This window comes from Liolophura sinensis, chromosome 6 (genome assembly GCF_032854445.1).
Source record: "Liolophura sinensis isolate JHLJ2023 chromosome 6, CUHK_Ljap_v2, whole genome shotgun sequence".
NCBI lineage: Eukaryota > Metazoa > Mollusca > Polyplacophora > Chitonida > Chitonidae > Liolophura > Liolophura sinensis.
Genome location: NC_088300.1, coordinates 45,115,503 through 45,141,080, shown reverse-complemented (window position 1 = coordinate 45,141,080; position 25,578 = coordinate 45,115,503). Strand labels below are relative to the sequence as shown.

The 25,578-nt window shown below is 38.2% G+C and overlaps 1 protein-coding gene across 5 annotated transcripts in view; it reads right to left on the bottom strand.

The window, feature by feature from the left end:
- LOC135467736 (tumor protein p53-inducible protein 11-like) overlaps nt 1-25,578 on the bottom strand; it is a 172,630-nt gene that overhangs the window by 49,523 nt on the left and 97,529 nt on the right. Inside the window, exon 1 of one of the 5 annotated variants that reach the window (XM_064745568.1) lies at nt 2,721-2,904. The exons of the other annotated variants lie outside the window; for them this stretch is intronic. Within the exon in view, the coding sequence (XP_064601638.1) occupies nt 2,721-2,734 (14 nt within the window). The 5' untranslated portion in view covers nt 2,735-2,904. Of the gene's footprint in view, nt 1-2,720; nt 2,905-25,578 lie in introns of those variants that run through there. 5 annotated transcript variants of the gene reach the window in all.

Here is a 25,578-nt window from a genome sequence, read left to right as displayed (position 1 = left end):
ACTCACAGCCAGGAACCCTTATGAATACAGAACAGGGATTCAGCTATGTGCAAAGCTACAGGTGTTGTCTTATCTATATACTCACTATGCACTAGGAGTTGTTGTGTACATGCACCTAGTGACTAATATCCTACTGATGTTATATACAGCCAGACATTTATCACTGCCCTACAAGAATTAAAGGTATACATGTACAGTGTTTAACAGATCAAAAAGGAGTTGAATCTTATTCCATAAGTTTTCATAACAACCACTGTGTCAAGGTCCTATCTGTCAACCTTATGATTTATTTATTTGATTAGTGTTTTACATTGTACTCAAGAATATTTCACCTCTACAACAACAGCGACCATGTAACATCCCAGTTGGTCAGGCAATTGGGCAAAGCCCACAGAAAACATGTAATCATATATAAGAAGGTTGACCTTCCCAAACTTGACCAGAAAGAATGCATATACATGGTAAAAGTGTTCCACAACTCGAAAAGTGTCTCTAATGGCAATCCTTTTAGCATACATCAAGTAAGTGTTCAACAAGTTAAGAAGTAATTGAGTCAGATGCATCCTTAATGGCTATCCTTATGGCATACATCATGCACGTGTTCAACAAGTCCAGAAATAATTGAGTCAGATGCATCCTTAATGGCTATCCTTATGACATACATCATGTATGTGTTCAACAAGTCAAGAAATAATTGAGTCAGATCCCTCTCTAATACATTTCTAAATTATCTGACATGTTTCTGGCATCCAACATTTCAATAAACATTTAAGTTATGGAGAAATCCTGACATGCTTAGTCTTATCTTCAAATATATCTGGTAGACTTATGCCACAGGTGTCTGACAGCTGTACTTACAATGTATAGATCAACCAGACTTGTGTCTAACAATTTATATCCACAAACTCAAGATAATATAGTTTCCAACTACATACGACAGACATACCTGGCAAGAGAGGAAAGATGCATTAACATGATACTACATGTGTGTCTCACACTGTGCAGTATACAGGCCTGCGCATGCAACTATGTAAGATCTTACAATATGTCATCATGATGGGAGCTAGGAACTTACATGTAAGTTTGAAAGTTATCTATCTCGATCATCAAAAACATTCACCATACAATTTATCATGACTTAACTATCAATCTTAACTTCTTATAAAGTGTGGATCAATTCTTAGACCATTTTTTTTAATCCTCATCCACGTAAATGATATACCTTAAATGACCTCAAATTTTGCCCAGAAGAGTACATATTTAGACGCAAATAAATGTCACAAAATATTATTTTTACTGGTGAAGCTTACAATTTTCCAGCAGAATATCATCCCATATAATCCAAGCAATCCTCAAAACATCTTTCTAAACTCAACAGAACTCTCAGAATCAGGAAAAATGGGCAGGTTATAGTCACTGATGAAATTTATGGTAAATTCAATTCCTCACCTATATATCATACATGTGTAACTTACTGACAACACAACCACTTCAATGTCTTTATAAAGCAAGAGACTTGAGTGAGGAACACATATAAATGTGGAAATTATGTGAAAAACTGTTTCCAAGTTAATAGCCTTGCAATAATACTGACCATTTAATATTTATTCTGAAGATGAAATTCATGTACTGAATTCATCCTAAAACTATTAAAAAGTGCAGATTTTGCAACACATGCAATTACAATAGCAAGTGAGGAGGTCAAAAGATCAAACCATATTTAATTTCTGGAGTATTATATAGGACAAATTAATGTTGACAATTAACATCTATGAAAAGGCAAAGAAAATATCCAGAAACATTTTAGGGGACATTAGGATAACAATTTCATAGAGACACACTAAAAACGATCTCATATTAAGTGCTTTATCTGTGATATTGATATGTTGTGTAACATGCACTAAAGTCATTTGTTTCTTCTTCAATTAAGCTATAACCCCTTAGGGTTTCTGTTCCTGCCAACATACATACAAATACTAGTTCATCACTACATTGATGAAACAGATAACGATGAAATGTACAATGGATTATACAGCGTAAAACATTACATCTCAGCCATTTATTTGATACAATACTTAAAAAAGGGCTGTCAATGTGCCTAGGGTATAAAACCATACGCCTTTTGCAAGTTAATGACAAACTTTCCCACATGTTGATAGATGACAAGGACCCACAAACTATGACACTGTGGGAATCAACAACTTCCCTGTTCAACTTTACTACGTTTAAACCAGCCATTTCCATGCCTTAATCATAACTGTGTGTCCTAGTGATTTCAATGCAACCACCTTAGACCATCAGACCACAGCCCTTCCCATTTAATGTATGTCTTGTTAATTTATTTATTTATTTGATTGATGTTTTATGCTATACTCAAGAATTTTTCAACTATACAACGGTGGCCAGCATTATGGTTGGAGGAAACCAGACAGAACTTGGGGGAAACAACTGCCATCCGCAGTTTGCTGTCAGATCTTCCCACGTATGGCCACAGAGGAAGGCCGTATGAGCTGGCCTTGAACTCACAGCGACTGCATTGGTGAAAGGCTCCTGGATCACTGCACCCTGCTGGCGTACTAACCACCTCGGCCACAGAGGTTCCCTGTATGTCTTGTGCTTATAAATGCATGTACAAGTATGCAATGCTATACCACAATCATTCATATACATGAACACATATTTGAAAGTCTGCCCATTGTAAAACATATAAATATACTTACATCTCTGTGAACATTGTTACAAAACCACCTCATCACTCTACACTGGAAACTCTCTTGACCATTAGTTCATGTACACAGAACACGGCACTATATTTATAAATGCTCCAATAATCAAGCTTACATCACTGACAGAAAGTGAACATTATTGTATACCATCTGCAAGCCATTATCACTCTGTTACTAATGTTACATACTACAATACTGGGCACTGTGCACATATTATAACTAAGTTTATATATACATATACCAACAGGAAATGTCCATGGAAAAGGAAGTGTGTGCTTAACATTAAATCACACAGTTGTACATGAGCGTAATTGGAGGGTTAATGACTGGTAAACACAGATATGTGTGTGTACTGGCTGGGTGTACCTTAGTGTAATTCTTCCATAACCACACAGACTGTTGCTTTCTAACAACTGCTTGTAACTCATGGCAGGTGGTTCCTGCAGATCGATGGCAACCATGTTTCCGATAGCATCACACTGGCTCAGAGATGTGTAAATGCAAGAGGGACATTTACGTCTAATTAACTGCCTTCATAACTGTTCATATAATTTGCCTATTTCATCAAAAATCTTACAGGCAATTCTAAATAGCTCCTTCTATACTTTTCCAAATCAAAACAGATAAAAGAGACTATACTCTTTCTATGAAGTCATCGATCTCACTGATATACACAACAAACTGCAGGTAATCTGTAAAACAGCCTTTAAAGGATGAGACACCATCTAGTTAAGATATTATGTAATATTCAAAATTGCCAAACAGTATGATACTTTATGCCTCTGATGTGACTTCACTGAACATGATATGTAGTAAAATGACAACATTGATTATATAATTGGATGGATATAATCAAATCTGTAGCCATCTTAGAAATTTACATGCAACTTGAAAAATACATCCAACATTAAAGATCACAAGGTATGTCACATCAATGTTGCTTGCTCTCAACAACGACAACACACTGAAGCTATATCAAACCAAAGTTCAACAAACTTTGAATTGATTAAAACAACAGAAATTTATGCCTACCTATTAAGATTCTTTAAATACACGTCTTTCATTAGAGCAAATTACCAGGTGGTGCCTTATCCTTTATTTTATAAAAATCTTCACATAAAGTTTCATTAAAAGTTTCCTTGGCACCACATACAGTAAAAGCTCTTCCCCAAGAAACCACGTTATAAACCAGAGCATGGTGTCAAAGGTGCCATTATGATGGTGGCTATACACTTCATGTGAAACCTTCCCCAAAGGAAAGTTTCATAAACCAGAGAAACCGGTGTCAAATGGTGTCATTGTGATAGCTAGTGGCTACATGCTCTGTGTAAAATCTTTCCCATGGACACAGTTCTTGAAACAGTGCACGGTGTCAAATGGTGTCTACATGGTGGTGATTACATGCTTCCCCAAGAAAGAAATTCATAAACCAGAGCATGGTGTCATCATGGTGGTGGTCACATGCTCGATGTGAAAACTTCCCAAAGGAGGAACTTCTTAAAGCAGACCACAGTGTTAAATGGTGTTATAATTACCATGCTGTTACACCTGCTCTGGGTGGAATCTACCCTCAGGCAGCACTACGACTAGATGTAACACTATACAAGCCTTATATCATTACCAACACAGTTGTCCCTTCATAGGGAGCAAAGTGTCAAATGGCATCTTTACGATGCTAGAGAAAAGGTCTCAACATGTAAGATGAGTGCCCTATGTTGCATCATGCACTTAGTGCACTGGGGGGTAGCCTGAAGAATAGCAGTCAATACACTGACACTCAGCATTCTAACGATGTCATGATAGCCTTGCATGCAAGTGCCGTCGTATATCTGCATCTTCAGCATATAAACCATACTCCAAGCTTGTAGACCTGGTTGTCATGGATACATGAATGTAAATGTACATGCATCAGCCTTTGTAATACTTCAGTCCTCTTGTGCACACACATGGAAATTAAAGGTAAAGAAGACTTTCATTTAAGTTTCACTCGCAACATAGATGTATGACCCTGTTTTGACACACAATAACAGTGCACAGTTTCATTTCTAACTTGGGCTTTATGAAACATATTGATACAATATAAGGCCCTATGACACCAAACGGTTTTGTTTTCATATCCAAAATGATCAGTATTATATACATGTGATATTAGCTGATATATTAAAGTGTATCAACCATGTAATTCATTGATTTTCACAGACCGCGTTATGAAAAAAAGGTAAAACTATATGTTGGTGTTTCTTTGCTTTGTTTATTTATTTATTTTATTGATGTTGAATGAGAATTTCTTGTTCAAGAATTTTCAAGAATTTTCAGTTATTACGATGGTTGCCAGTTTTATTGGTGAAGCAAACCCGAGTGCACAATATAACTGCTTATTTATTTATTTATTTAATTCTGGTCTAACCGGCCCGGATAGCACAGTTGGTAGAGCGTCCGCTTCGGGACCGGTAGATCCAGGATCAATCCTTGATCGAGTCACACCTAAGACTTTAAAAGAGGAAGTTGTAACTTCCTCGCTTGGCGTTCAGCATGAAGGGGATAGTGCAACGACTGGTTGACCCGTATCAGTGTAATGGCTCGGGCGGGGCGGCTTACTTGCCTTCGGTAAGTCGTCTCAGTGAAGCAGCACTAAATAAAAGAGCGGTGGAAATCCGTCCTGCAACAAGGAGGCACATTACACGTACCCTAATGATTCCTTCGTCGTCATATGATTGAAAAATTGTTGAGTACGACGTTAAACCCCAAGCACTCACTCACTAATTCTGGTCTTAACACTATAAAGAAGACTATTTCACTTATACAACAGAATCCAGAAATATGGTGGGAAGAAACCAAGCAGAGCCTTGGAGAGACCCATGATCATCTTTTTTTGGAAGGTCTTTTCACAAACGACGAGAGGAAGACAACATGTGCTAGACTTGAACTCACAATGACTGCATTGGCCAGAGACTCCTGGGTCATTACACTGTTCTAGGATATTAACCAAAGGGTCATAAAGGTCCCATTATAATTTTCAACAAATTGCAAAATTTACATGCACAAAAACTGTCCACACAGAAAATTAATTACGTAAGCAATAAATTAATGAGATGAACTTTTTACATTATGTACAAGGACTGTATAGGCCTACATTCCGAATATTGCTGGTATCGGGTCAGTGTTAGCATGAAATATTAATTATTTGGATGTTATTCACAAAAATGATTTGTAAATTCCAGGCAAAGACAATGTTTGACACATGCTATCAACTTTCACAAAAAACTCTAATGCTGTTAAGGTTTCATACAACCTATTATTCACAGGAAACACTACGCTGTTTAAAGTCAATAAAACAGGGTGACATAACTCTGCCCTGTAAAACTCAGTAAGATAGCCTACAGAGTTGTTCCTCTTGGTTCTTGCAACTAACAATCCATTTTGTCTTTACCATTCATAAACTACAAAGGGAAAGAGGACTCAGGTGAAAGAGTTAAAAAAAAAAAACAAAACCCAACAGCATTAAATATTAAGTTTTACATTTTCAGCATAGTTTTACAAAGATGGTGTTGATTTTAATTTGCTTATATGAGTTTTTGTCCAAAACTTTTATGGTAATAACTGGATTAAAGCATTAAATGATGTTTACATGTGTTTGATGTGATACTGAAGACTCACTACAGAGACCAGTTAAGATCATTAGGTAAGAATTATAGATCTAAACAAACCTCCAAAACTTTATGTAACATGACGGCTTTCTATTTGCAGGCAGAAGTGCAAGGAATAATATAATACCCCGTGCAGAGATATAAATGTGCCTATCATTTTCTGTTAAGTCGAGCTTAGTCTTGCAACAATTCTCCTTAAAGAGCGTTTTTGCTGCATGTTCAAAAGAAAGCGCCAAATATTGCTTCACAATGTCGTGTTCAATGGAAATTTCCAAACTATAACTCAAAAGAATGTTCCATAACTGGCCAATCAAAACAATTCTGTTGCAAACAAGATGTCCAACGTACTGGTTACAGGCAATATTGTAGGTTCAATATTTCCAGGATTTCAAGGTATCACAAATGCTTTCAATCAAGAACAGAATGTCCCAGAATATAAGTCATGAGAAATTCATGTGTCAACATCTCAGGTTGACAATGATGATGATGAAGCATTATTTGAAGACACTTGGATTGAGAAGAGAAAGCTGAAAACGAGGGCAGGGGGTATAATCAGCCAAATGATACAATCAACACCACTTCATCATATCTCTTCATGAGGAATTTTACTGACCAACAAATCTAGGTCAAGGTCAAGGTCATATACAGTCTGAAGAAGTTGAAAATGATGAAACAATATTCATAGAAATTCTCAGATAGCGATAAGAAAAAATGGATTTGGGCCAATCAGTTCTGTGCTAAGGTTTCTTATTTCTTTTCTTTTTTTTTTTGATTTTTTTTCTGGGGAGTATGGCTATATATCATTAAGTGTCAACATGACAGCTAACAATGTCAGTATTAAACCAAGCTAACACATAAAATATTCCATGTTTTTTCTTTTGATATGTGGATGAGGTGTCATATCTCAGTGGGGTATCCTTATTACAGCAGCAGATAATGCAGGGCCCGGCAGTCCTAGAGGCAACTCTGAAGTGCCTCTGCCACCTAAAATTGTTTATCTCCAGCCGAGGCCCAAATCAATATGCCCAGCTTTGCCGTCCACTTGTTTCTCCCTGACTGCATGGCACAACAAAACTAACCACCTGTCCATCAACTCTTTAATTCAGTACGTTTAGCCTGGTTCCCCTTCACTCAATACTGCTTTCGGGATTCCATTAGATCCATAAGGTGCAGTACCAGTTCAACGGAAGCGGTCTGCCACAGCTGATCTAAAATTACTGAGTTGTGATCACTGCATGCTATAATGCTATAATGCCTGGAGCTCATGATCAGTCTGACATTGTTTGATTAAGTTAGCGTCCTGTCAGTCTTTAATAGTATGATGTCATTTCTGGCCAGCATGCCTCAGACGAAAATAAATGTGCGTACAGGAAACAGAATTAAGGTTTATTTTCAGAACGAAATGCAGACGACTTGAAAGGCCAGGTTAAGCAGTGTCAAGGATGGACTGGCCAAATGCCTCAGCAGTGGAGTTGTCTTTAAAGCCTAGTTGTCATCAGCTTTAATACAATTCTATGCCTTTCGCATACGCAAATCAGTTTTACCATCATTTGGAACCTTTCTAAATAGTCTGGGCATTGAATCAATGAGTTACATTCTTGCAATTAGCTTGCAAACTGACTGGGCAGTATGACATATGTAAATCTATGCTGTTTGGTGTCTATATAGTACATGGAAAAAAAGCTTTAACCTCTAAACCAAGCATTACATCACATTACAAGTCACTACTTTTCCAAAACCTTCAGTACAAATGGTCTCTGATGAATTCTGTTGATGTGGTGTTGAAATGCATCCTTCATTCATGCTTTATTATTAATAAAGATCTTCATCTTGTCCAAATCCCAATATGTAGGCCTACACCAGCTTTCCTATTAACTGCCTCTGGGATGTTTTGGCTTAAACCCAAGAAACTAATCAAACAAAATTATCATGTTCACCAACGGCAAACCAATCAAGGGTGGAGCTGTAACAGCTGCTTACACCACTGGGGCTTAATCTTAATGATTCTTCTAAACAATCACATATCTCAAAATCTTTCACTTGCATACCTGTAAACTTAGCCCATGCAGTCAAGTTGTTCTCAGCAGTCAAGAAGAAGGATTAATTCTTCTACTTTTGCAAAGCCTTCATTGTGCTTTCATTTTACCAGATCATATGCTCAATTTGAAAAAGCTTGACTACTAGAGCAATAAGAATTCAATCATATTAATTAAATTCCGAAATGTGCCTAATCCTCAAATTTTTTCCCATGACTAAATCACATGATCAATCAGGCTACATGCACAATCTCTTGGTTTTCCAGTCAAACTATTACATCCACTTTCTTCTCACTTCAAATAAGCCATATATCATCAGTTCATCTAAATCACTGACTACTGAGCTTATCCTTTATGTTGGAAGTGATAAATATTACAGCATCATGAATTATAAATTTACTCTTACACTGTATGAGAACAAGATATTTATTGCCAGCTCTCACTAATGGTTATGCATATAGTATTTGTACTGGATCTAAAATTTCATCTGTGGCTATAAAGTTGCTTTTAGTTTTTTTACTTTGATGGTAGTATATGACTTTGCACAAAAATTTAGCACCAAAATAATATTATGATATTACTCATACAAATGAGAAGTCCTATTTATTTATTTATTTGATTGGTGTTTTACGGAGTACTCAAGAATATTTCACTTATACGTTGGTGGCCAGCATTATGGTGGGTGGACACCGGGCACAGCCCGGGGAAATCCCATGACCATCCGCAGGTTGCTGGCAGATCTTCCCACGTACGACCGGAGAGCAAGCCAGCATGAGCTGGACTTGAACTCGCAGCGACCGCAGCGACTCCTGGGTCATTACGCTGCGCTGGCGCGCTAACAAACTGAGCTGAGTAGTCCTATTAAAATGTTTCATATTCCAAACAGTGTGTCTCCTTTCCACTAGATTTTGTGAAATTTCTCTTCTGCAATTTAATACCTTTATGTGGTTTCAATCACTTGAGTTAACAATCAGCATACTGGTATGCATAAGAAATGCAATAATCAATAACTAATAACCAATAATGAGTGGAAACACTTCTGACTAATTTACAAGTTGTTTGGATTCCAATTTAATCTAAATCCATTTGCTGCTCTGTCGCCAGAAGGCCTTAAAATTTCATTGTTATGGACTTTGTTTACATGAGGTCCACTTATTAATCATCGCCACAGATTTATCTTCAGGATGGATCCATCAGACAATATACAAAGGCAACAATCAAGGCTTCGCTGTATAATTAAATCCTGCCCACATTGGGCTGGGGTAGACGAGGCCATGCAACGTGGGAGTAATAGAGCCAACAGCCAAATCCTTTATCAATATTCAAAAGATTCCGTCTTGTATTAGGACATCTGCAAGCCTGAAATATGTAATGTCTGCTAGTTCATCCCCTAGGGGAAATCTTCTATCAATTCACTGCGAGTTACAACACGGCGGAATGCAGGGGTGTATCAAATATACATCTCATCATGCTCCTCCATGACATGATACTCAAGCCTCAACAGTGCCAAAAGTGTGCCAGCAACAATCCCCAGCTATCCCCTAACATGTGTAACTGATTCATTGTGGTTTACTTTATGCCTCATTGTGTTAACCCCTTACAACTTTACAAGCCCCCTCTCTGGTCTGACATCGCGTCCCCGATGAAACACACATCCTCATCATGTCATCCTTGCTAAAGCTAAGCCCATGGAGCTTTCGAGCCTGTCTGTTATTGTAATTCTTCAACCTTTCCGCAGGTTTGTAAGGTATTCTGTGTTGAGCCCTGATAAAATTATACTTTTGTGAAGCCCTGAAATTGTCCAATTCAACCAGTGTAGTTTTGTGTCCAAAATCTAATTATAAATGAGCATAAATTGCACTGAAAGTTACTCTTTGATATGCAAAAAGGTTGAGGAATTACGCGCATATCCTGTATTTCCCTAAAAATTCACCCCCAAAAGTGCATTTTTAGAAGCAATAAAGGCTGGAAAACTGACATATAGCGACAAATGATGTCATACTTTCAAACCCACATGATGTCATTCCAGCACAAATGCCTGATTCATCGCCATATAATGAATATTATAACGTCACAGCAGGAAACTCTTATAGAAACTACCAAAAATTTTGTTTCTGAGGACTCTTCAATTATTTGGGTTTAATAGCGCAATATATCATCAATATTTCTGAAGCGTGGTACTAGCTCTTTTCCATAGCGTATCCTTCATATCATTTTAGTATTACGGCCTGTTTTCTCTTAAGACTAAAGTAGCACTTTAAGTTCTGGCATCAAAGGTATCATTTCAAGGCCTTTAGTTGCATCTAACCTTGCATCACCAAGCTTTAGGTGAAATACAGTATGACTGGGGTGGTCTGGATTACAGGTGGAGCAAATTGGGCAGATCTAGTCTGGTGGAAAAAAAACAACATGATTCGATGCGGCATGCTGAACCATCGCCATCAGTAAAGGTCACTGATTAGCCAATGAATGGCTTTAGAGCTCCTCAATGGACACTGACAATTAACTACAAGAAAATACCTCCCAACTACAATAGGCTGAATGTTTAACAGAGAAAAATTTATGTCTAACTTCCCAGAAAGCTGAATTCCAAACACGTTGTTTGGAATTGTCCAAACACGCAGGGGAATACAAAAACTGATTCAGTCATTGTACAAGATGTAAATGGGGACCAGATTTGTCCTAGGCGCAATTTCCTGAAACACTGAGTGATGTGATCTGGGGTGGCTCAGCCATCACTGATATCACTGAGCAATTCTATACGCTGACCATCAGCCTGGATTTGTGCCAGGGATATTACAGAGCAATTCAATTTTGGCCAAAAAATAGGTTTCATTTGAGATTGTCTATAAAACTATGTTAAATCGATTGGTAAAACCTGAGTATTTGTCAGATATATCAAAATGTAAATATAGCTACATACAGCACACATAAATAATGCTCTAAATAGAAGGCTTAGTTCTAGGAAAGGACCATATTTGTACTGGGTACTTATTCACAAACCATGTGGGTGGCTTGAATCTTGTGCTCCGCTCGCCAGTGATGATATATTACCGATCACAGACTGAGCACAAAGTATACATTAGCAATGAACTGTAACAAGGAAAAATGTTCTTTTTGGAAAACCTGGTCCAAAGACAAAAAACCATTAAAGGCCATATCATAATGTCTGCATGCTGAGCCAACATTTCATTTCCTTCAAAACAAATATTATGACATTATATTATCATATTAATGATCTGTTTGCTGCCTTGCTTTTATACTGAAAAAAATACTGTGCTTTGCAATGTAAATACACCTTGACTTTATATTAAAGCACAGTTGCCAGCATGTTTACATGGGGAAAAAGCCACATCTAAATTATCTTGAAAAAAGGTCAAGATCAATAAAAAACAATATATATATATATCATAATAAGTAGTTTGATGAAAATTGCTGAGACAGTTGAAGAGGTAGCCTGCTTACAAGCATATCACCAAATATAAGTTAAGAGATGCCCTAACTTGGATATAAACTGGGCTAACCATTGGTGTCAGTAAGAATAGGGTTCTTTCAGATTCATTCTAGCTGGCACATGTAACTTTTCTCGTAAACAGTGTTTTGGGCTTTGAATGCTAAAACGTGGGAAGATTAATGAAAAAAAAAAAAAGGAAAACAAAAGCAACCTCTCGAAACTATAATACATGTACAAAATCTAGAGGAAGACAGTTCTACCTAGAAAATTTTTATGTCATATTAAGATTTAAGACAATATTTTTTCACTTGTATTTGTACTAGATGGTAAGACTGGACTTTCTGCTTTTTTTATCTGTATTGCAGAAACATTGTGTTTTTTTGGTCTGGGTTTAACTCTACTATTCCTCTCTCAACAACAAGCATATCACAGAGTGATGCTGGGAAATCAGCTTACATATTGTACTTATAAAGAAGGAAGTTCCTGTAATAACAACAACATCATGTATCCTATCACAATGTTAAACATTTATCACCAGCATGTGTACGTTTAGGTTCCTGTTTCATACATACATGTAGGTATACAGAAATAATCTCTGACAGAAACCGTACCACATTGTTAGGCTTCGGGTTGGGTGCCTTTTCCGATGCAACAGTGACAGCAGCCCAAGATAATTGGCTGTTTTTCTTTTGTAGTGTACGAGCTAATAGGTAGTGTGATGTTGTCCAAAAAATGTCCCCATGTGACCACAAAGGCAGAAATGAACAATAGACCACATAGCTCAGGCCTGAATAACTTTAGAAAAGAAAGATTCCCCATCCACCAGATGACAAAAACTTTTACACATTTTATTCATACATTTTTCCAACTATAAGCACTTCTTTAAAGTGGTTATCTAAATGTAAATTTTCCTTTGTCCAATGCATTCTTTATTCAGTGCATATTATGCCACTTCATATACAGGTGGTCTGGACTGACTTTTTTGGACTGAAGTTTTTACTGATATAAAGTTTGCCTGTATCAATCCATATCCCACAGGATTATCATGGCTGTGATTTTACATCGGAAGGATTCTCGGGTGCCTGAAGAGCCAAGGCAAGGTGGTTTAGTCCAAATCTTACTCTGTCTTTTCCCAGGATAAACAAGGTATCGTCATATTATACATGCAAGTCAAGAATTCTTGACTACAGCATAAAAACGCAAATCAAATAAACAAGTAAATCAAAGATTGGCACTTCGCCCACAGACAAGCCCAAGGGAATGGTAAGATGCAGAAGTGATAGACTTCAGTTTATCCTATAAGAAAATTGACTGAGAGTACCAAGACATTGATGAAGATAAATCAATTTAGAAAATTGGTCTTCTAACCGGGCAATTTGAACTTACACAGGCAATCAATGAAGGGTGACACAAACCTCTAGATGGTAGAAGGCTCTGCTATAAATCACCGCAAAAAGCCCTTCGAACATTTTGACCATGTCATACAAACATGTACCCAATAGTGATCTTACCATTCCTCACACTGATTTGGCAGCAAATATACAACTGCACTGACTGAAGGACTGATTGGCCACAGCAGGATTCCAGTCAACAATTGGCCTAGATACACTCATCAAGGGTTCAGTGTGCTGTTTTGCGAACACAACCAACATCTGCATTCTAATTTCCATTTGTCACGGAATGCCGTTGGCTGTTTAGTGCAGGGAAATTCGTTCCACAGCAATCTTTGATATTCTCACATACATAGCAGAAAACTGGACCATGAAAATCATAGATTCTTATCCCTTTTGACTGACACAAAAAAATAGAATCAAAAGAAAATCAAAATTTGATGGGAACTTTGCTCAATCGATCAACCTTCAATAGCTAGTTTGAGATAAAAGTGTGGCCTAAAGGGTGAAGAGTTTTTACAACTTGGCCATGGTTTGAGGCACAAAGCCATCCGTCGAGGCAGTACCGGAATCTAATGATATCAATAAACAAAGGAAAGAAAATCGGAATTTTATGTAGGGACTGTTTGGATCTCTTAGAGATATTTGGGTCTCGGTTCAGGATGTGGCTGCGATGAGGATTTATTGTGCTTCTTTGTGTATTTGTCTATGGCTTAGAAAGATCAGTTGTCCAGACAGACATTCCATGAAATCCATCAGAATATTAATTGCAATCCTCAGCCTTGAGACTATGGCCGAAATGAATGTGGCGGCACTATTATTAGGCCAATCCGCAAATCATATTATACATACATGTATGGAGTAAAACGGAGATACATAAAGTTCTCTGACTGCATATACATGCCTGTTGTCTGGTACAAGCTGCTCTGTATACACAAACAAACATCTCTCTCTCCTGACATGAGAGTCATCTTATCAAGACTTTATACGTGCATAACATAATAACAGATATTATCATGGCAGTATACACTGGTATACAGGGTGTTTCTGTATCTGTAATAAAGCAAGGGATAATTGCAAGACACAGATTATATCGCGCAAGCCTTAAGTATTTGCTGTGTATCTGACTTGGAACAGATTACGTTCGAGAACATACACGTCACTGTATGGCATTTAATCACCTTTCCACTTCTACTATTTTAGCACCTCAGCTAATATTTCAAGAATCATTCATGCTCAGCTCTAACTTTCCTCAAATAGTTCATGCTATCTACAGTGCCTGCAGCAAGTGGTGCAATAAATAAATGAATAAGTTGATAAATCCCCATCATATGATGATATCTCGATGTAAGCATCGAAATATCAAAAGATAAAGCCTTTGATCATAAGGATCAGCTATGGAACATCAGCTTTAATGCCATGCAAAACAAAAAAGTTGTATGATTATTTATATATGTATTTATTTATTTACACGAATATATTTATTTTATTGCTGCATTTGAAGAATTTTCAACTTATATGATGGCAGCCAGTTTTATGTGTGTACATGGACGCGCATATGATGCACAGATGGTCTACAATAAATGTTTGGTTGCACAAATGACCGAGAGTCATCGACTGTTTATTTTCACAAAGATTTCATGAACAATGAGAGAAAGGGAATTTACAAACTTCCTGTCCAAGACTAAGTGTGCACCGACACCTTAAGGTATCCTCGCAACTGAAAGTCAAGCAGTTTCTAACCACTTAACCACAGTCTGTTTCACAGGGAAGTGACTGGATGTATAGATGCTTTTATTGACTGAAGGAACATTCTTGGAAATTGCTCACTTATGTGAATTTGATGAAAGTGCTTAATGTTTCTTATTTCCATACATGTGAATGTACATAAAGATTTCTCTGTGCATGTACATCACAATAACCAGCCGGTAGCAGCTAATGGATTACAAGAAGACATATGTCTTTGTGGAGAGACCTGTGTGGATCAGAAATCCACTAGAAGAGAGAGATTGAGGGTGTGAGGGCTGGGAGGAAAAGAGAGCTGAGATTGGTGAAAGACTGTCTGGCAAGCACAGCTGAAAGCTGTGTGAACTTTCCTAACCTTAACCCTCTCATGGCACTCATCCCTCTAACTCAACCCTGAAAGAAACTGTGTAAAAAAGGGTATTTCTTCACCTGATTTGCATGTTTGGGATGAGCTCTGGCCTAATGCAGCGGCATGTCCATTTGAGAATTTCGACTTTCAGGCTTGTGTACAGTAAATCAGGTGAACAGAGAGTTGGGGTTGAGGGGTTGAGGGGTGGGGGGGGGGGTGATATTTGGAGGCTCATTCTGTTGTACGAGAGTGAGCTATAATGCTGAGTGCCCCTGGCATCCTGCAGGTGATACATTACATGAAGTACATGTAACGCAGCATTTGGCAATGAAAGGTGGGGCAGGATGCGTATTCCACCTTCACAGGGTTGAGCCAAAAACTGCACTGGAATGCTGCGAACAAAGAAAAAGATTGTGCAACTGATGAAAAATGCTTGGTGGCACTGCACTCCTTGAAAGCACTTAACAGAAAAGAAGAGTTGTCCTAAAAAAAGTACATCTTTTTTCGGTTTCTTGAATTAAACCTCTCACCACAATAGACAGCATTATTTGATAACCTCTAATATCCTTGATTACCCTGTCATCAAGTATCGAACAGCTTTTAGATGGTGCAGACAATGTGTAGACATGTCGCAAAGGAACTGCTGGGAATTGTAAATTATTAAAGGAATCTGCACTATCCATAAAATCATCTGTCCTTCCCACAGTCAATTTCCTGTTCATTTGGCTTCACAGCTACAGAATGCAATTTGTAAGAATATATATAATATAATATTTTGCCAATTCTCTCTTATTTTTTTTTTTCTTCCTACCAGAAATCAAGAACAATCGATACCAAGATAGCGTGGGGCTTTATAATGATTGTCCATGTCCTATTATTGTAACTGTTATCAGCTTTTAGTAATGAAACGCTGTCCGAAGTGAAATTACCCCCAGGGCATCATAGGCACCAGGCAGAGGAGGCTCACACTGTCATATCTCCTCACACTGTCATATCTGTCTTATACTGTCATATCCCCTCATGCTGTCATCTACACTGACACAGCATTGACAATGATAAGGTAATGTACACATATCTGGAAGGGAAGGACCTTAATATATGACTTACTACATGTAGCTGATCATGAAGACTACATATAGGTTCACATACATGTAACTTGGGACAGCTGTAAAACACATACCAAATCCTTCTTCATGTTCACATTAAAATTTCCACATACAAGTACTTTAGCTGATAACGACCAGTGCCAGAGGATAGACTTTATCAGCTCTATTTAATAAAAGATTCTATCAGCTCTTACAGCAGCCAATTGATTAAGCATGAAGGGTGACCAACCGCTAGAACAGCAAACCACTAACCGAGGATGAAGGATGACTATCAGCTGGGAGAATAGCCCTATGACTGAGGATGAAAAGTGACCATCAACTGCGACAGTGGCCCGTTGATTGAGGATGAAAGTGACCATCAACTGGGAGAGTAACCCTTTGATTAAGGGTGAAAAGTGACCATCAACTGGGAGAGCAGGTCATTCACTGAGGATGGTGACCGTCAACTGAGAAAGCAACCCATCGACTCGGGATGAAGGGTGAACATCAGCTGGGAGTGCAACCCATAGGTTCAGGAGGAAGGGTGAACATCAGTTAGGAGAGCAGCCCATTGAATGAGAATGAAGGGTGGTCATCAGCTGGGAGACTGAGGATGAAAAGTGACCATCAACTGGGAGAGTAACCCTTTGATTAAGGGTGAAAAGTGACCATCAACTGGGAGAGCAGGTCATTCACTGAGGATGGTGACCGTCAACTGAGAAAGCAAACCATCGACTCGGGATGAAGGGTGAACATCAGCTGGGAGTGCAACCCATAGGTTCAGGAGGAAGGGTGACTATCAGTTAGGAGAGCAGCCCATTGAATGAGAATGAAGGGTGGTCATCAGCTGGGAGACTGACGATGAAAAGTGACCATGAACTGGGAGAGTAACCCTTTGATTAAGGGTGAAAAGTGACCATCAACTGGGAGAGCAGGTCATTCACTGAGGATGGTGACCGTCAACTGAGAAAGCAACCCATCGACTCGGGATGAAGGGTGAACATCAGCTGGGAGAGCAACCCATAGGTTCAGGAGTAAGGGTGGCTATCAGTTAGGAGAGCAGCCCATTGAATGAGAATGAAGGGTGGTCATCAGCTGGGAGACTGAGGATGAAAAGTGACCATCAACTGGGAGAGTAACCCATAGACTCCGGAAGAAGGGTAAAATTCAACTGGGAGAGCAGCCCATGAATGAGGATGAAGGGCAACCATTAGGTTTGATTTAGCAGCCCATTTAGAGAATGGATGGTGATAATTACCTCTTGCAGCATCAACATTTATGGAAACTGTTAATGGAGGGGAACCACTAGCTCGTAGACCAACCCACAGATTCTGAATGGAGATTACCATCATCGGCTGGGAAAGAATACTGGCTGCCATCAGATGAAATGAAAGTTGTCATGTGGCTTTTGGTGCAACTATCTCACTTGAAATCTAGGTGAAAAAGACAAAATCTGCTGGAGGAGATGTTAAGCAGTTCTACCTGTGTGCCCACGATAACCTCATGAACGATTGAGCTTTGGAACAATGGTACTGTATTCCCTTTGTCAGGTTAACCACTGATCCAGAGCTTAATGAAGTGAAAAGGGCTGGAGTGATGTCAGCCCTTCTGTTTGATGTGACACCTCATTGCTGTAGGATAGTCACAGGCTGCTAGGCCTCGTGGACAAATGTGACAATTTGGCCAAAGATGAAACTCGCCATAAAACCTACATGCTCAATTATGGGAGACAAAGCTGTCGTTCTCTAACCACAACAAGCCCATTAGCATCTGAAAGACACAACATTTTTATGTTCTTTTCTATACATACATCGGTATCTTTAAATAATGGGATCTGTCTCTGTTATGCATGTGTCTACTGACACAACAAGGTCTGTGTTTTCTATGTGTACGATGCACATTAAATGTGACTATTATGAAAGATGTTCATACAATGTATTGTATAATATCTGCATCTCCACATGTGCAACATGTGTACATTATATAATACATCTGTATTACATCATAAATTTAGCAGCCACCCTCTTCCACCCCCTCAAAACATATCACACATAAAAATGCCTAAGGAGAAAATTAAGTCCTTGAAAAAGATAACATGATGCGTTTTTGTAACCTCAAAGTTTGATGATTTAATGCATGTCCCCACTTCTTTAAAGTGCTGTTTCACTAATTCATCTTTTCCCATATGAGTACATTCTGAAATTCATCATTCACTGGCTACTGTTGTCAATATATTGATATCTATCCGTAGCTCATTTTACACTAGTTCAAACAAATTATGAAATGAAACATTTTTGATAGCTTAAAACCATTCCAAACAGATGATTTGATAATTTTAACTGAGATGCAACGTGAATTCCCCCTGAGCCCCCAGCAAGCCCCAAAAAAAAAACAAAAAAAAAAAAAAAACACACAAAAAAAAAACATGCAAGTAAGATCACTTATATACATACGCACCATTACAGGTATCATATATAGGTGCTAGGTCTTTATATTCCATGATCCATCTGTCCATACAATATTTCCATAAATTACCTCTACATATGCTATAATCAAGCCATTACAACCGTTTTCTAACCACATTTAAGTGGTATGTACATTGCTTTACAACACACAAGGATACATAAGCTGTCTTCTCACATTACATAATGCCATTACCATTGGTTTGATAGCACATATGGTATTCGTCTGTTGAAACCTATTACTGTGGTAGTTAGTAAATGGCATATAAATAATTAACCCTCTGCACAACATCATGCATAAAACATTATCATTATAACCCTGGGAAAAAAAATCCCCTTCATAAAAGAAGAATCAACAGGCACACAAAGATCAAGTTCAAACATCACCCAATGCGGTGTGATTGTCGGAGACAAATCTATAAACGTGTGAAATGTGGCTGGGCAAAGCATGCAGACTACTTGCTCACTGAGCAGACGTGAGCAGGCAGAGTAGGGGTAGTGGGGAGTCTTAGGAAATGTACCCATCAGTAAACATGATCAGGGTGTTTGTACAAGCACCAACAGCGACCAATCAGGGAGAGCATCACAAGCCCAATAGAATTCGATCATTTATAACCACCGGGCTGAACATCAACAGAGATTTGATGGAAATCAGCACTGTCAGATATCTGTCATTGGTCTGAGTCAATACCATAGGGTCATTCATCATGCCTATTTGGTGGTATCAAAAGCATCCATCACAAGATACAAGTGAAGATTGAATGATGTGTCTGGTGTGTAAGAATCTTGACTCCCAAACATATTAGTACAAATGTTCTGCTGCACATTTGTTGTTGAATCAAGCATTGTCACACGTCCCTCATACTAAGCAATTTTTCAGTCATAGTGCTACCGTCATATCACGCCGAAGACATCAGACATGACACCCCGCCCAATCACATTATACTGACACCCAGCCAACCAGTCATGTTTCCTTTCTGTAACCTGAGCGCTGAGTGCCAGCAGCAGAAAGTGCCATTTTTAAAGCAACTCACAATGAGATGGCCAGCCAGCTTGAGTGGCATACATATACGGGTATGGACAAGTTTGTGTTTCATGCAAACACCGCTTTCTCTTCATCTTTTTCTGATACATCAGCCAATAAAAGAGCTTCCTGCTCCTTTTGCAAGCTATTCTGAAAACCACACATAGCACACCTCTGTTAAAACATTTACACAAAATTACCAAGTGCCATCCATGAACGGAAGATTGAGGAACAAAGGATGCTTGGTATTATGCTTCCAATCCTGTTGAATAATTAACAGCTTCTGTTCGGGATTGGAATGACAGAGACAGATGGTTCACGAATGGATGACACTGTTAACGCAAGCACGCAGGGTCCCCGTGGATTTATGTAGATATTGATAACAAATCATCAACATGCCAGTCTCAACAGATCAGCCAGAAAGGAAAAAACCAACAGCCACTTAGAACTGACACATTTTCCACCTTTACCGAAAAAAAAATCATTCTGCCATATTTTGCAAAATCTCAAATTATTTGGTCAGTAAGAACAATGACATATATGTGATTTACATGGTCAATCGCCTACTGATTTACTTAATACAGCCTGTAGAAGATTATAAAATCAATTTGGCACACAAAGTGATATGTCTTCTAGTCAGCTTAATGTTTAAGTCATCAAGATATATTTTAGAAAGATATATGGTTGATAAACACTCTTAAAGCAAAAGAAAGCTAAAATATGGAGTAAAGTTCATCAGATAGAAAACAGAAACTGTTATACATTTATCTTTTTCGAAGAATTGAAGAGCGCTCAACACATTCAAATGTTTGAATTCTATGGTGGGCTTTATTGGTCATATTGACGGTGTTTAGGAACCCTGATTTCACATTGTCTATTTTCCTTTAATGTTTTGCAGAAACGAAGGAATTATTGGGAACATTATTTCAGTAATCTTTTTCTCATGTAGAAAAAGGTCTATTCCAACAGTTAGTATCGTGTTTACAGTTAAAAAAAACTTCCTGTGACATAAGAGTTTCTAAACACTGGTAGTATGGTCCATAAAGCCCTGCTCAGAATGCGTTTTGACAACTCTCTTAAAATAAATCTAAAAAATTATATAAAACTATTTTTATGCACAGTTTTATGCACAGTAGTCTCGCTAATGATGCCTACATTGATTTTAAGTGGCCTTTTCCTTTAAACAGAAAGCTTAAGTTCACTACTCTTGTTTATGACCACAACAGACTTTTACATTGACACAGCACTCAGGCAATGGAGCAGAAAAGTTACACAAGACATTTCTCTCCTTCACAACAATATTGTCTGACTGCCAGGTGATTCAGTTGTTAGGCAAGATTTCATAAATTACCAATGTCAACAGACAACCTGCCCTTCTCTCAATAATATGCAGTCATATAACAATATTACAGACAGATTTGCTAAATCAGAGGCAAACAGACTGACATTACTGATGGTCAAAATGTTTTTGTAATGATACACAACTGACTATAAACAGCAGCCCCCGCAGGATGGGATCTTGGTCAGCTGTACTTTGCCTGTAATCGTAAAGGGTTGTTTTTTTTTTTATGCTTTATAAAGTCAATCAAGACATACAAAAACAAGAAATGATATAAAATCAACTTTTATGGAGGAGTACCCAGAAATACAGTATTTGGTCTGAAAATCTGCCGACTAATGTGCATTTTTGAGGCAAATAAAGTTCATTTGAGATTTTTTTTTTGAACTGAAAGTTCAGTTAAATATCACCCCATCACCCTCAAAAGATCAACAGAGCTCTGAATATCTGGTAAATTGGGTACATGCAACTTGGATTATTGTAGTCATGGATAATTTATTTATTTCATTGGTGTTTTAGGATGCACTCAAGAATAATTCACTTATACCATGGTGGCCAGCATTATAGTGAAATCCACAGTGATCAACAGGTTGCTGACAGACCCTATACAATCTGACAGGAAACCAGCATTGGCTAGACTTGACTCACAGTGACCACATTGGTGAGAGGCTCCCAGGTCATTGTGCTAAACTAGCATGCTAAACAACAAGCCACCGAGGCACCCCTAGTCAAGGATCCTAGTCAACGCAGAGTGAGTCCAAGGATAAAAACGAACTGACACCAATCCTGGGAGCTACATTTCTCAGGGATTTCCTGTAATGCCAAGGTGGACACAATTAACACCAGCATCAGACGTATGGGAGACAGAAGTGGTCTAGCGGGACAGTGATCACAGTGACAAACTCGAGCCTCACAGGATAGGCAGGAGTGAAGACCTTCACTAGCTCGGGAACGAGATTGGCCTGAACACCAATCAAAACATTCCACTGGATACTGTACAAGGCCGTGGCCAGACAATTGCGAAGCCGGACAAATCAGTCGTTGTTACAGGGACACAGCCCATAATAGGTTGTTCATACAGGAAAGGCCCAGTGACCACCAGGCCACCAATATACAGCTTCTGCTCTTGATTTGTCTACTTGATACAACAGACAATTAAGGTCCTGGGATGATCTGGCCAAAAACGCAAAAGTCAACGCAAAGTGCAGATGATTCTTACACGCATACTTTGTGCTCCAAAGCAAAGCCATTACAAAGATGTTAATGTTTTGATGTTCATTTACTATAGCCAATGATTCTTTGCCAGGTTTAAAAGCAGAAGGATTATAATAACCTGCCTGTAGGACAGATAAAGATATTTTGGAGAGATAGTGTTTATCTTCGATATTTATTTATTTTTTTACTCCATTGGTGTTTAACACCATACGTAAAGAATATTTCAAATCATATGACGATCTTCAGCTTTATTAATACAGGAAACTAGAAAGCAATCGGCAGTTACACGTAACTGGCTACCTTTTCCGCATGTGATGTACTATTGTACATTAATGAAAGGTAAGTAATCTCCAATGAACATACTTCATGCAAGACCTGAATGCTCACATGAGTGCTGATGAATGCTTTCTGCCATTAGAATCCATAAAGCCGCAGAGGCCTATCCCTAATAATCTCAGCCAGTATTAAATCAGAAGTAACATAATAGAGACTGGAATCTGGACTGAGCTGGTTGGACATGCCCTGGGACAACACAGATGCGATTATCCCTGGCCATGAGCTTGATTGTCAAGACTCTAATTTACAGTCAGCAGGAGAGTTACTGTCAGACATCACACCTGTCAACAGGTGACAACTGAACGAGATAATCCAGAGAGAGAAAAGGGGATATTTGAGTGGAGAGAGAAGGTCAGTGATGTGGTCATGATGAGTCCAGTGCTCATTTGTCTGCACTCCTAAAAACAGAAAAACCCTGTACAGGCATTTAATGCCTCTGGAAGACATAGAGATTTTACCCGAGCTTGGAAATGTCGGGTTTCTCTCGCTCCGTGAATACACACAGGAGATATGAAGTAGAATTTAGGATGGCATTTTTCCATATTCACTTAAGATGAATGCGGCCTATAATTTACCAAAAAAAAAGCTAACAATTCAAATGATAAGAGCCAATGAAAAGAAGATCTCACGGGAAATTCAGGAGAAAAACACAGCCTCACTTATTACGAGTACCTTTCAAAATGAGTTTCCAGCAAAATTAAAACAACATCACACTTGATTTCTACAATACAGTTATCATTCAGGAATAATAAAAGAATATGCATGTACCTATTTTCATGATGTTGCATTTTACATCTGCATTCAAAACCTCTATGACATTTCTTGCCGTGCATAGTGAATAAAGCGTATCAATCAAAATATTGTAACAGCCACCTCTTACAAACTAAGAAAAAGAACCAAAAATCCCTGCAGAAGCCTCAGAAGAACGAGCATGCCAAAAGTGCCATTACATTAACAGCTACAGAGAAAAATATACCGCAAAACAATCTCCTGAGCTTTTGCGGATCTACTCAACATTCAGTCCATTGACAATTCCAGCAAATGATTTCATGTAGATGATCAAACCCAACGATCAATCTCTTTCATGTTCATATAAAACCTTTCACTTCAAATTTCCAGAAAAATGATGTATTCTAGCATAATCACTTGTTACATGCACACTGTTGTATGATCAAGTTCATGCTGGTGAAACAGTTGTTTTTTCCAGTAACATAGCATATCTTACAAATGTCAGCATGAGTCTGATGTACATGTATTAAAACATTACAGTAGGGGTATATTGCTTCTATGTAGACTTTTATTTCCGCTCATCTGTTCTCCAATCGATTTAAATCATGATGAAGAAAAAACACAACAACAACAACAAAAATAAAGTAACAAAAAGATGCGCTGTAACAAAAGATGTGCCTGTTTAAGATGGCATCACATGGATATTTTGTGAGATAATATCCTTTAATGATACCTGAATAACTGAGGGTATCACATGACCTCAGAAACTACACTGGATGCCACCTGCCAGGTAGAAAGATCAAAACAAAAACAGTTTCTTCTACTGGCAACAAAAGTTAATTTTCTTATTTTTCAAAGTGCTCATTGTAAAACAGTTTTTATAATAATACATACATAATGCTGTGGAATAAATATCTGCAACTTTCACCATTATCATAAATGACCAAAATTGTTTCAGAAGAAATATACACTCGCATTATAAATTTATCTATTTATTCATTTAATTGGCGTTTTACACCGTACTCAAAAATATTCCACTTATATGATGGCAGCAAACATCACGATGGGAGGAAACCAGGCAGAGCCTGGAGGAAACTCACAAAAATCTGCAGGTGGCTGGCAGACATTCCCATGCATGACTTGACAAGAATCCAGCATCGATTGCATTGGTGAGAAGCTCCTTGGTCATTGCACCACAGTGACTTGCTAACCACCTCGTCCACAGAGGTCGCCAATTATTATAAATGTGTGTATCTGTTTAATCTATTGGCATTGGATTTATCTATTGGAATTCTCAAATATTTCAGATGTTTTTCTTCAGAGAAAATGCTTAATGACATGAACATGTACAGACATGCTTTTATTGATGTCCATAAAAGTGAACATCCATGATGCCAGAGCACATTCCCCTGTTTTCTCTTCCTACTGTACACACATCTGACTCTTTCCTATCTTCTTCCTATTTGGTTTTATGTTTGTTGCCAATATCACGAGATTTCGTACAAGGATGATTAGCTTGTGGCAAGCCTCATATTCCCAAGTTTGCCTAGAACACAAAACAAAAAGGTTATGGAAACGTCCACTATCTCTCGGCCAGGTTACCATGGAACTTCTTCACTTAGCACATGTTTGCATTGTTTTCTATATTGACCCTTGTGGTATACAATGCCTGAACCTTTCCAGATCGACACAAGGATGGATCCCTGACACTGATTGGCTAATATAAATTCTGGTCATACCACATCTCTCATAATGCTCCCAGAATCAACTGGTGAATTCAGACTAAAGTCATCCACAGATGCCAGGTTAAGTAGGGCATATTGGCCTACATTTCATTCACTTCTGTTGTCCAATTACTGATAGTCAGGATACATCAACGCAATACAGCCTCAACACAACGACTCCTACGCAAAGAGGTAAATGAGTTAAACATGCCACGTTTAAATGATGTATTATTGCAGCGGCTAGGAAATTTGTATGGGATACCAAACCAAGTACAACTGATCATTATTATTATGAGTAACATGTAAAATTTCTTG